Genomic DNA, 12545 nt, shown 5'->3' on the forward strand with positions numbered 1-12545 from the left:
TGGAGTTTATATTAATATTTTTCTAACTCCATCGTCCGTTTTTATAGTAATTTTTGTGACTATATTTATTGTGAAATATTTTACTTGATTTTAAATGCAGGAATACATGAAATTCTTTAAAAAGTGATATAATAAGAGTAAATTTTAAAATAAATGACTTCGTAAAACACTCAAATGAATGTTTTTTATTTAATATCTACCTGTAAATAATTAAAAAACGTAATAAAATAATATGACATTTTTTGTGATATTTGTTGAGAAATATCCGTCAGTGAAAGGGTTAAAATTTTGTATGAATATTCAATTTCTTCAATGAATTTGGATCCGTAGTATTTGGGGAAGGAAATTATCTGTGGATATTTGGATCCAAGTTATCCGATCCGACCATCCCTAGTAAGCATCATAAGTTTAAGACTACAAGTGGATACCTACGTATCTCTAAGCACCATACATATGTGTAAATTTAGCTGAAAAATGCCACGTAAATTTTTGGTATTGAAAGTGGAAATTTTGACAACTGTTGAAAGTCCAGGCATACATCTGCAACACTGTGCGGTAGAATAAAAAAATGACGCAAAAAATTTTTTTCTTTAGTTTCGATGCTCAAAATGTATGCTCAATTGTAAATTTCGATGCTCAAAATGTAAAAAAAGAGAGGGGTGTATCTCTTACATGCGTTTATATGGTATATTTTATGAGTGATAAGTTAGATTTGTTGGCAAATTAAGTTATTAGAAAGTTACTATAATAAACTTTTGGAACTATAATTACAGTTTGTATCTATTTAAAATTTTTGTTATTGTGGTATTGCTTTGCGTCACTTTTTCTGTAATGGCTAATAGTGTCAAACGTGGACAGACTAATTTTCAACATTATCCTTGTGTGTTGGCAACCACCATTGCATTGTTTGAATGCTACAAGACAAACGGATTCTTTCTTTGGTTAGGGTTGCTCCTCTGTAAATGTAGTTGTTTGACGAAGTAGTTTGGGATATCCAAGGATGCTGTTGATATTTTTACCTGATGATGCACCTGTTGTGTTAATATGCATTATTGGTGATCATTATAAAATGTCACTCAATTGAACATATGTGAACGTCATCATTCTTTGTAAAACTGCAATGAATGAAGAAGAGTAACCATGGTGAATTTAATCTCTCCTGCCAGAATATTATATATTATGCTATATTTAGGCAGATATTGTTTAGTGGCCATTCTTTCATATCCCTCAGGTGGGAATGATTTAGCATTTAAAATTTGCTATTTTGGCGTGCAGAAGAATTACCTATTGACTGATGATGTCATTATTAAGATTCAATCCGTAGTTGAAGGATAGAAAATCCAGCCACTATACCCTGTAAAGATAATGAATGAACTTCATCAAGTCTGAATTCAAGTCTAAAGATGATCTCTCCTCTATCTATGATTTGTATCTCTGATTTGCATAAAGTTTTGTGCCCTGCCTTCCTTTATTTACTTCATGCAATCCTAAGCTGCTGTTTTTACTTATTTAAATATTATGGAGAACTCTTGGTGTATATGTAGTTACTTCTAATTGTAACCAAGGAATGACATCTTTATCAAATTGTAATTAATAATTGGTGAAATGAGGACACTGATATGCAAAACAAATTCCCTGAAGCAGCTAGTAACTTTCTCATAGTATACAAAATTTTCTCATTCACTGAAAAAGAAATCGTTTGGTCTTGCTGAAATTCGATCCCAGACTTCCCGATGTGCTGTTAAGCGTGATACCAGTTGAGTAGTTCAAATTTCTAATATTTTGGCGGGGAATATATTCCTTTGGTCTTTTATATCTTTGTGCCCCAGTGTGTAAATGCACAATGAGTCACTTGTTTTTGCAGTGCATTAAAAACATCTGTTTTCATAGACAACAAGGAAGGGTTTATTTCTCCAATGATCGAACATGCCTTCAGCAACATTATTTGGACTTGCTTCACTTTACCCTTGTTCAGTTAAATCCCTTAAGACATACTATTGAAATTATAGTGGACTATGTTGCGGAACTTCTGACTGGGAAAAGGGAGATTTAAGATTTAATCTTGGTCAGGTCAAATGTTTATTTTGCATTGAATCTCCTTATTTGGTGTTCATGTCTTTGTACTGAAGCACATGATTTCACATCGAGTCTCCTATTTATACAGTGCTATGAAATCGTTAGTGACATATACTCGAATAGTAGCAGAGTAACGTAATTTGTTCCGTAATGAACGTATAGTTATTTTTCATTCTTCCTTTTAACTTGTTGTTCTATACTAATTTATGTTGGTGTGAGTTATTTTGAGTCAAGATTTTTAGTCAGGTGATTTGCTAAGTCAATTTCACTGGTTAGAAAAACTTTTTTAATCCATGGATGGGTTTACTATATGTGAAATAAATGTTATTCTTTTAAATTTTGATATTTAATTTTGCAAAGTAGGCCGAAACAGTTTCATTTAAAGTTTCATATTTTTATATCCACCAGTAAATGAAGAAGCACATTATTAGGGAGTACTACAGATCTGTTGGAGCTTCAAATATGTCTCTAGTTAATGCAATGTAGCCAAGATGTTATGAATTGAAAAATTCCATCGGGTCCTAAGGCAAATATATTGATGAGGATTTTATTTATCATCAAACTGTAAGGAAGTAAAGTTAAATCTGATGCTTTCCCGGCGAATATGTTCAAAAAAGGCTATTCGGGCTTCCAGCCGGGTGGTCTCCCTCCATTCTGCCGACGTTTCGGAACACGAGTCAGGTTCCATCCTCAGGGCTAATGGAAAAGACTGGTAAAGGAATCCATCGAGATCCGGCTGACAACTAACACCCTCAACCGTGACACCGGGTATTCACTAAGTAATGTATGGAAACCGGCACTTAAGAAAATAAGATTGGCTGCCTCCCCGCCAATCACAGTAGACCTCACAACCAGCTGAAGAGTAAACAAGCTGGCAAACTTCATCCACTCACCGTTAGCCCTGAGGATGGAACCGGACTCGTGTTCCGAAACGTTGGCAGAATGGAGGGAGACCACCCGGCTGGAAGCCCGAATAGCCTTTTTTGTAAGGAAGTATATTTCTCTCAATTCCCTATTGTTGCAATCCTTCTCCTGAACATCTTTTTCAGTTGAAGATTTAGGCTACTATCATGTAAAAAAAAACTATGCTGTCATTTCCTGTTCTTTCTTGAAATAAGTATGAAATCATTGGGTGGTCAATGCAGATAGGTTGTTTAAAGGCACATTTGTTGTAAGTATTTGAGTTGTATTGTCTCCTTGTAGCCACATTGATGTTTTTACTTTGGTGCATTTTTCAAGTGGCCTTCCTTCTCTTGTCTATCTTTCTCTCTTTCTCTTGCTCTCATTATCCTCTTGTGAGCATATGTGGGAATGCCAGATAGGAGATTCTGCGAAGGTAAGAGGAGATGTTGGTTGGCATACTGTGACATGGGTTGTGATGGTCTTTTAGCTTTCTGTGGCATTGGGATGCTCAGCTTGTAGCTGTATTTGTATCCTATTGCAGTCCTTCGTCCATTCTTTGGATAATTTTTCGTGCCTCTTCTCTTTTCCTATTTAACTAGAATTAAAGCATGGTGTATGATTCTCTGCAAAACAAAACTGAAAATCATGAGTTGGCTAGGCTTACTCTTGGCTGCCCCTTATTTATATTGTGATTTACTTCTACTCATTGCCTTTATTAATTACATGGTAAATCTTGTTTACTTTTTTAAAGCCCAATGCATTGTGGGCAGACTGGCTTTTTTATGTGTTGTTCTATATGCCTATTATGAACTAATTATAATACATAATATTAAGATAGTTATATATTAATGTATTTTTAATAACTATTAATTTTTCCGTTATGATTCAATATTGCTCTCCAGTTAATCTTCTCATTTGTTGTTTGAAAGCTTTCAATGAAAATATACCAATGGATTAAATATGTTTAATCGGTGTAAGTCTTACCAGTACCATTTAGTATCAACTGTTAGTTTTTTCTTATTATACTTAAATTTTATTATATTTATTGATTATGTTTTAATATGGCTTTTGATATTTTAGGGACAATTAACTCATATTGGAGAACATATTTATATGATAACAGTAATTTTGCTTCTGTAATTGTTTGATTGGCTGCCCTTTTTCACTGGGAGTTATGCAGATTGACTTGACTGATTTCAGGAAGTTTGCAGTTTCAATTTTTTTATTATTATTTGTACCTCGTTTAATTTTGTTCAATTTTTTGTAGAAATGAATAATTATCAATAGGTATTGGATTGTTTAGAATGAAAGAGTTCATATACATATAAATTTATTTCCACTTGGTCCTTGCTGCAAAATTGTGGTTCGCACGCCCACTGGAAGGGAAGATGTGATGCTTTTAATCATGCAACTTCCTACACTTTTTCCTGATGAAGTACTAGAAGTTTGAATACTATGATTATAGATTGAATTACAACCATTTCTCATACTCTAAGCTTGTCATAATGATTTCAAATACGAGTGTATCTGGTTATTTATTGAGTATACTCATTACTATGAGTAAGAATTTTACTCAAAAGAGATTTGAGAGTAATTTGTCTCAAGGACTTGAAGATATAACCACTGCCACTTCCTCTGCTTATTCCCTCTCAGTGAATGCATCTGCTTAGGTGTTAGTATAGATAGAGTCATTACTCATTACTTAAATAAATTTAGTCATTGAAAAAAATTCAGTGTTAACTTTTTCTTGAGTAAATTTTACCTATTGTCATTGATGTTAAGAATAATTCTTTTACAAAATGAAAAAAGTATAATTACTTCCAATTCGAACCCTCCCAGAACTTCACTGCGACAACTGCACATAGAATAAACCTACTCGGGTATGGAGCCATGTCTTCGTAAGACATAAATGGTGCGTCCAAATATGAATCAAAAGAGAGGAAAACCCTCCCTATGAAGACCAAAAGAAAAAACTCCTATGGCCCAACGTGTGCGTGGATGTGAGTTTCCTTAGTGCATTGCCTCTGGAGTTTGAGTCCCATTTTGGCAGCCCGGTCGCATCCATGTCTGTTCTGGTCGGCTCTTGGCGACATAAATGCAAAGAATGCAGATTGCTTTGAGTGCCAATCCTCCCAAGTTTTACCGACGTGGCCCCATCAATAAAATTAGACTCAAAGGTGTCCACATGTTATTGGAAACAAAAGTACATACATGCGTGCATTACATTAAGAGTTTTGCTTTCACTTGAATATGATATGCATACAATTTTGTGGTAGGCCTGCTTTTTAGCATTATGATACCACAACCTGATTAAAATTGGATGTATGAAGTTCAAGGCACAAATGGGTGTTCTGTATTTTTCTTCGCCTAGATCTTATTTGTTGAAAAAAGATGTGAAGGGTGGTTGGTGAGTGAGGGAAACTAATGATACTCTGAAAGACCTCTGATGAAGATATGTTAAGAAAATTTAAAATATAAAATTTATTTATTCCGTATTGTGGTTGAGGTAGGCATTCATAAAATTTATTATATTATGCTGTTCTATCTTGAATTTGAGAATGTAGAATTATGAGAACTCAAAGAGCTCGGATTTATGAGTCCAGATGTAAAATTTTGGGTAGAACTATAGGTTAATCCTAGTTTTATATAAACGCTATATATTTGGGGTGGAGGAAAATTGTTACGGAATTTTAAACCTGGGTAGCTGATGCGATTTTCTTAAGTGCAAAAAAAGGTGCTGTGCAATCGGCAATAACTATATTTAGTCTAGATATGTGTTGCTTGTAAGTCCAGGAACATCAATCTGGACTAGTTATAGTTATTGCTGCTTTTTTTTTTGCACTTAAAAATTACTTACCCTGTTCCACCCTACTGGGGGTTCTGCCCCCGGTTCCCCTATATGTATGTATATTTGGCTAAAAGTTACTTGAGTAAAAGTTGGAGTGATATATTTTTCAAATGGTCTTATTCAAATTTTCTTTGGCTAACTATGGTTTCCCATGCAACTCTTATTTTGGGTTGAATGTTACTAAGACAATTTTATATTAGGTTTTGAAAAACAGTTTTCATTTTTATGCTCATCATATGTAAATTTGTCATGTCAAATGTCAATTATTCATCGAAACAAATTTGAAACCATATTATGTGAAGTTTTAATTTTTCTTCCCTCATGCTTGCTATTTGTGTTATTAACTTAAAATAGTTTCCAGTGTTTTCCTTTAGATCTAGTTAACCTCGTCGTACTTGTGTAATTGATGTATATTTTACTATATTTTTTTTCCACATAGCATCATATTCAGGCTCAATCTTAAGGATATTCAAACTCTTCAGAATGAACAACTTCTTCAGTTTTTAATTTTTGTTACAAGAGATTTTATAATGAATTTCAGTGCATGCCTCATGGGAGTTCATGCTATGCAGGCATACATTTCAGGCTTCTTGCCCTCCCTTTTCTTTTGCACATTTACTCTTGTCATTCTGTCTCTTGAGAATTATGAACCAGTAATCTGTTCTAGGTTATCAGCTAAATCTCAATGCCACGATAAAATCGTAATCTATTTCATTCAAATGACTTTTTTCTTTGGAAAAATTCTTGATATCTTGAAGCGATCAATCATTTGTTATGCAAGATATTGTAAAGGATATTTATATATGCATTTATTCAATGTCATATCTTTTTTTTAGAGAAAATTGTAGTTTCACCAGTGGTGTAGCCAGGAATTTCTCTTGGTGGGGTGGGGGGGTCCAAAACCATGGGGGAAAATGTTTGATGTACAGGGTACAAAGTAATGGTTTTTAAACTAATTTTAACACTTTTAATAATCGAAAAAACTTCATTTGTTAAAAAAATATTTTTTAAATCACGATTTTTCAATATTTCGTTTTCTTTTATGAAGGAAAATAATTGTGTTCTTATATTTTGGGGGGGTGGGAGGTCCAAACCCCCCCTTGGCTCTGCCACTGAGCTCCACTTTGACCAAAATTTCTTCAAGACCTTTTCCATGTATGGATATGAGAGTCAATGCTATACAAGAAAAGATTCTTTTAATATATATCCTGATGCAGAAATGTTGGGACAGCACTTTTGCTCTGCTTTCTGTTCTTCAAATAACAAAAATAACTTCTTCAACGACAACTTTTGAGCCTGCATTTGTGTGAGTCCATTCCTTCGTTGTATATGGACTCTAAGATCCATTATTGGATAATCATTTGAAAATTTACCATTGAAAGTAAAGCTGCCATTTTCTTTGAGTCCTGAGCTGCTGATTCCTTTATCAACAGTCTTCCTTTTTTATACATTATCAGATAAGTAACTGTAATGTTATAATGAGTCGCTTTTGATATTGAGGTTGCTTAGCCATAAATTTCCTTTTATCTACAATTTATGTTGAAGATTTGTAACTTGGTAGCACATCTGTTGTGTTGAAATTACAGATTTACAACAGATCAAAATTGGGTGTCTCATGTTCTTGCAAGGATAGTAGTGTGCCTTGTGCCACTAGAAACAAACTAATAAATATGCTATTGTATTTTCATACATTCCTAATTAATTATTTAGACATACAGCCTTATCCCTGATAACTTTTATTACTTCTAGCTGCTGTTCACAGAAGTCATTAACCTATTTCCCTCGGGAGTCACGCTCTATAGTGCATTTTAACATGCATTTGTTCTTGTGACCTGCAGTATTATTAATGTGCTCTTTATTTATCTTGCTTTTATGACCAATGTTAAACTAGTTGCTACATTTAACCTCATTTTGGTTGGTAAAAAGTTAGAGTTTGTTTTCAAATAGTCCTTAAAGTGTTTAAAGTTTTCAAAATATGTATGTTGTATTTGTTTTTTCTTGCTATTTGATGTTGCTTTCATAACCAAACTGTCACAGCTATGTATTTGGATGCAAGAAAAAGGTGATTTGGGTCCTGTATAAATGAGTTTCAGCACCCAGGGCATGGACGTTTGTAATTGTCCAACTTGTATAGTGAAAGAGTCAGTCCTAATTTTGGAAGTATAATATAGTCGTAATTTCATTTTATTTTATATTTGTTCCCATGACTTGCAACTTTAATTTGAGAATGCTTGATTCAATGAAAAATGGATTGCTGAAAATGTGTTTCTTATCCGACTAAAATTGACTAAATACATTTTTGTATATAGCGCAAAATCTACTAACTTAAAAGCCATTAGCAAAATTGAAAATTGGTTGGGAGTGGAATGCAATTTGTTGGTACAAAATTTAGATAAAATATTATTAGCTTTGATAATATTGTTTGTTTATTTCATGTTTCGCTGATACTACTGGGAGAGAGGGAGGAAAAAGGCCTGCGTAGGTCCTACCAACTCCCCAATCACTACCAGTTCATAATTTTATGAGCCGGTAGGGTTGTGTGACTCCCAGTGGGCATTCTGGCAACTATGCACAGCTCAGAGAAACTTTCTCTTTCGGTCTTGGCCTCCCTTGCATGGCAGAGATATTGATATCTAATGCTCAAAGTATTAAACAAATAGCTACCGATACTGATATTGGCATTTATAATTTACCTGATGCTCTTAAGTACATGCATTACTTACATTTTATAGCACGTATTAGCAGTGTCAATAAACTTTCAGTATTTTCAGTAGGGCCATTGGTTTTCAAGCTGGCAGAGGTTTGCATTGTTTATGTAATGTAACTTGACGAAGCTATGCCATTGTATTGCCTTCAGCGAATAAATTATTATTATTATTATTACAATAACTACTTTCATATTAGAGGTATAAACCATTGGTTTTCTGCGGTCAGTTAGGAATCGATCTAGTTAATTCATATTTAAATTGTACGTAGAAAACACTGAGGGACTGAGAATTTTTAAAAGTATATCATCTTGCACAAAAAATAAAGTCACTTTAATGATTTTTCTCTGGTAAAATGGCCAGCTTTGTTTGAAAAATGGAGCTACTCAAGCTTGAGGTCTAGCTTTTTTTTTTACATACAATAAAGAACAACTTCTCATCGAATAGCTTAGAGGGTGATTGAGATGGAATGCTCTCATTAAAATGGAACTTCCCCATTGTTATAATGAAGCTTGTCAGTTTTTGTCAGCTATTTCTGCTTTCAAAATATCCTTTTTTAGATATTCAGATGAGAACAGTGCCATCTATGTATTTTTGTTTCAGTAGAGAATTCATTTTTTCTTAATGATTAGTTTGCTTAATTTTGCTATAATAGGTGTCTGTGTTGTCATGTTTTATATGTGAGTGCATTTAAGTGCTTAAGTATTTCAGCTGCAGTCCATTCAACAAATTAGTCATAATTTTTGTTCTAACGTGGACTGTAAATGGTATAGTGTTTAATGTGTAAGCCGATGAATGTTCAATAATAGTTAATAATTTACTTTAGTTATCGTTAAATTTGTTTCGTACCTTCTATTAAATTATAGGTCACAATGAATCACTAAATATAAATTGCATATTGAGGATAAAATATGGAATGAATATGGTTTGTAAAATAACTTGTCTATTATTGAAGCCAAAGTGAATATTAATGGATTGATTCTCTAAGTGATTTTTCAAATAATTTGGTGAATAATAATTGCTCTGTTCTCTCGTGGAATTTCCTCCATCACACTTAATTGGGAAGAACTTATGCTAACTTCCATTTTATCCAGAAATAAGATGGACTTTTCTTTATTATTGCCACTAATCCATCTTGCATACATTATTGTTGTTACGTGAAAATTTTTCCCAAGATTTAAACTTAATAAATTGTGTTTTTTATAATGTTTCACATTTTTTTTTTGCAGGAAGTGGAGTATAATTTGGACTTGAGGTCATCAGAAGGTGTTTGGAAGGCCCATGAGAGTGGTGTGAATTGTGGAGTTTGTTTGGTTGTAGTACCTCCAGATGGGGATGAGGTTCTTTCTCAAAGCCTAGTTTATGGCGGACATCACTACCACACTACTTGTGCCAACCTGTGGGTTAATTGTGTTGATCGTTTGCTTCCATCACTTCAATATATCTCGAATACAGTCTGAACTGAGTACTGAAAAAAAACATCACAGCTTTTGAAACAAGACTACTGCCGTATTTATATTTGTAGATAACGATTCCTATCTGAACTTTTACCTCTCACCCCTCGTTTGAAAATTTCTTTTAAGGGGAGTAAGTCTTTGATGCAAAACTCCAGGGTCTTGGAGGGTCTATTGCATCTCTCTGATTTTTTTTCGTGAAAAAAGGTCAGCATATAGAATCACCATTCATGATACTACTGTCCCTCAGAATCGGCATATTTGGAAGACTAGATAAGAATGTATTTTGCTGTCATTCTGGTAATACTATTTGTTGTCAGACTAGTAAAAATATTTTCGGAAAAAGTGAGTACAGGTTATGAATATGCCTTTAGTCAGCAGTGGTGGCTTTTAAAAATTTTGCCTGTACTTATTTATTTTTGCTTTTTGTGTAAATGTTTGTATGCCTCATTGGTCAATTAATTTTTCAACTAAAAATAGCTAATTCAGTTGATGTTTAAAGGAAATTGAGAATCTAAAAACTGAAACTCTGATGCTCTTGATTATTACATATTGGCATAGTATTCCAATACAATTAATCAATTTCAAGCAGTAGAAAATTAAATAAAATCACATTAAATATTTATCATTTCAGTGGGAATTTGTCAAATCAGCTGTTTAATTTTCACATGCATAATTTTCTCCTTATCGTAACTAAGGCAGCTTTTCATGTTGTGATTTGCAGCAGTTGTTGAGTGCCATCAAATATTGGTAACTTGAAAAATACTTAGCTTTCCAGTGAACATCGAGTGTTAGCTGAAGAAAGATAGAGGTGCATTGTATGAATCTATGATGGAAAGAGTTTTATTGTTTTCTTCAGTATATTAGGCATTTTATTTTAAATATGTCCCCTATACCAGGTCATACCAAATGAGTTTTTGTACTGGTAATTTTTCATCAATCTAAGAAGAATCTCTAAAGATGTGAGGGTTCTGACAACAATAGTTTTAAGGAAGGAGAGAAAGCCTTACTCAATCATTCACAGTTCTAATTAATAAAATAGTTAGCTGTTGTATCCTCTGGGGCTTTGGGTCATACACTTACTCCCAGTACATTATTTTAGTGATATCTTATAATTATTGTATCTCATGTTGTCATAACCTGGTTGGTTAGATGTTAGAAAAGTATTAGAGGCTGTTGTGGCCTTCCACCTCTCTAGGTTGATCTCCATCCCCAGTGATAGGTCATTTAGAGTCTCTGTCTTGATTGTTCTTTCAAAGCTTATCTACAAATTTCAAAATACAATCTGGACTTTTGTTGAATCTCATCTTAATATCAAAGTTTTAGAGAATCTCAGTTACATAAAGAATTATCAACTCAGAGATATTACTTGATCATCCAGTGTTTTACATGTTTTCTGAGACCTTCAAATGTAGGTAAATCAATTTAAAAGGCATTTGTAAGTTAGGTGAGAGTCACTGTGCGTAGGTTACTCTGGTGGTGACATTCCTTAATGTAAAGACTGTCTCAATGATGAAGTGACCGAATTATCAGTTGTTTGTGCAAATGTATTGGTCTGTGCTATTTATATGGTGCATTATTTTTTCTGAGTATCATTTTTGGTGCTTTCATAATCATACATTTCGTCACTTTTTCACTACCATGTTTTTAGGTTCTGGACTGACATTTCTTCTCAATAATTTTTTGTGGTTGAAAATCAAGTAACTTCTTCTAAGGTTCAGGGCTGATGGATTTGGGCAGTATATCTCAAAGTATTTTTTTGAATTATGTACTTAATTTTTTCTCCTTGCAGTTTTCCATTTGCAGACAATCCTATTAATAAATTGTTAGCAGTTTCTTTGGATGTGTACTGAAAGGAATGGTAGTGATGATGTTGAGGAATGTTTCATCATGATTTCTGTGTAGGATTTTGTATAGTGAATGAAATCCTTAGTTTTTATTTTTTAATGATGCTTGCAGCTTACTGTATATGTCCATATGCTGTAAAAGTATGAGTCATGTTAGTACTTATGGCACAATTTATAATTGACCATTTTCATTGTAAATTTTATCTTTTCCTATGTTGACTTTTGTTCGGGCCTTTGTGTAATCTAATAATTTATCGGCCTCAGTGTCTTTGTTGGATGTACCAATTGGAAGAGTATCCTGTTGAAATTTCCTGAAGTTGTAAATACGAGTAATTTAAGTATTCTCATGATGTATATTTGAATTTGTTATGCATATTTTGTTTGTATTGCTAGGTAAATATAATTTACTTGCAAAAAGACAATAAATTATTCTTTAACATATTGGTACATGCGATGTTTAATTTTTTTAATCCGTGCCAATTAGTGGAAGGAAGAATCAATTCACCTACTTGCACTCACAAGAGATAACAACTGCAAGTGTGGGGAAGCCATCAGTAGCTATAAGGATGAGTTACTACAGAGGCTTGCAAGCGATTGCAAAATCAAATATTTTTTGGTTGCCTCTATGTGAGTGTATGTAGAGATAGAGGGTATAACCTGAATATTCCCTATTGTGTTTCATGAATATTTCCAAAGTTCTCTGACAGGTATT

General features: G+C 33.4%; 1 protein-coding gene across 3 annotated transcripts in view; it reads left to right on the plus strand.

Annotated features, from left to right (window-relative positions):
* Positions 1–12280, plus strand: part of LOC124158812 (synergin gamma-like) — a 160745-nt gene extending 148465 nt beyond the window's left edge. For all 3 annotated transcript variants that reach the window (XM_046534148.1, XM_046534147.1, XM_046534149.1), the window contains one exon: positions 9762–12280. In XM_046534148.1, coding sequence (XP_046390104.1) covers positions 9762–9992 — 231 coding nt within the window. In that variant the 3' untranslated portion in view covers positions 9993–12280. The remainder of the gene's footprint in view (positions 1–9761) is intronic.
* The last annotated feature ends 265 nt before the right edge of the window (positions 12281–12545 follow it).

Source organism: Ischnura elegans, chromosome 5 (genome assembly GCF_921293095.1).
Source record: "Ischnura elegans chromosome 5, ioIscEleg1.1, whole genome shotgun sequence".
NCBI classification, from domain to species: Eukaryota; Metazoa; Arthropoda; class Insecta; order Odonata; family Coenagrionidae; genus Ischnura; species Ischnura elegans.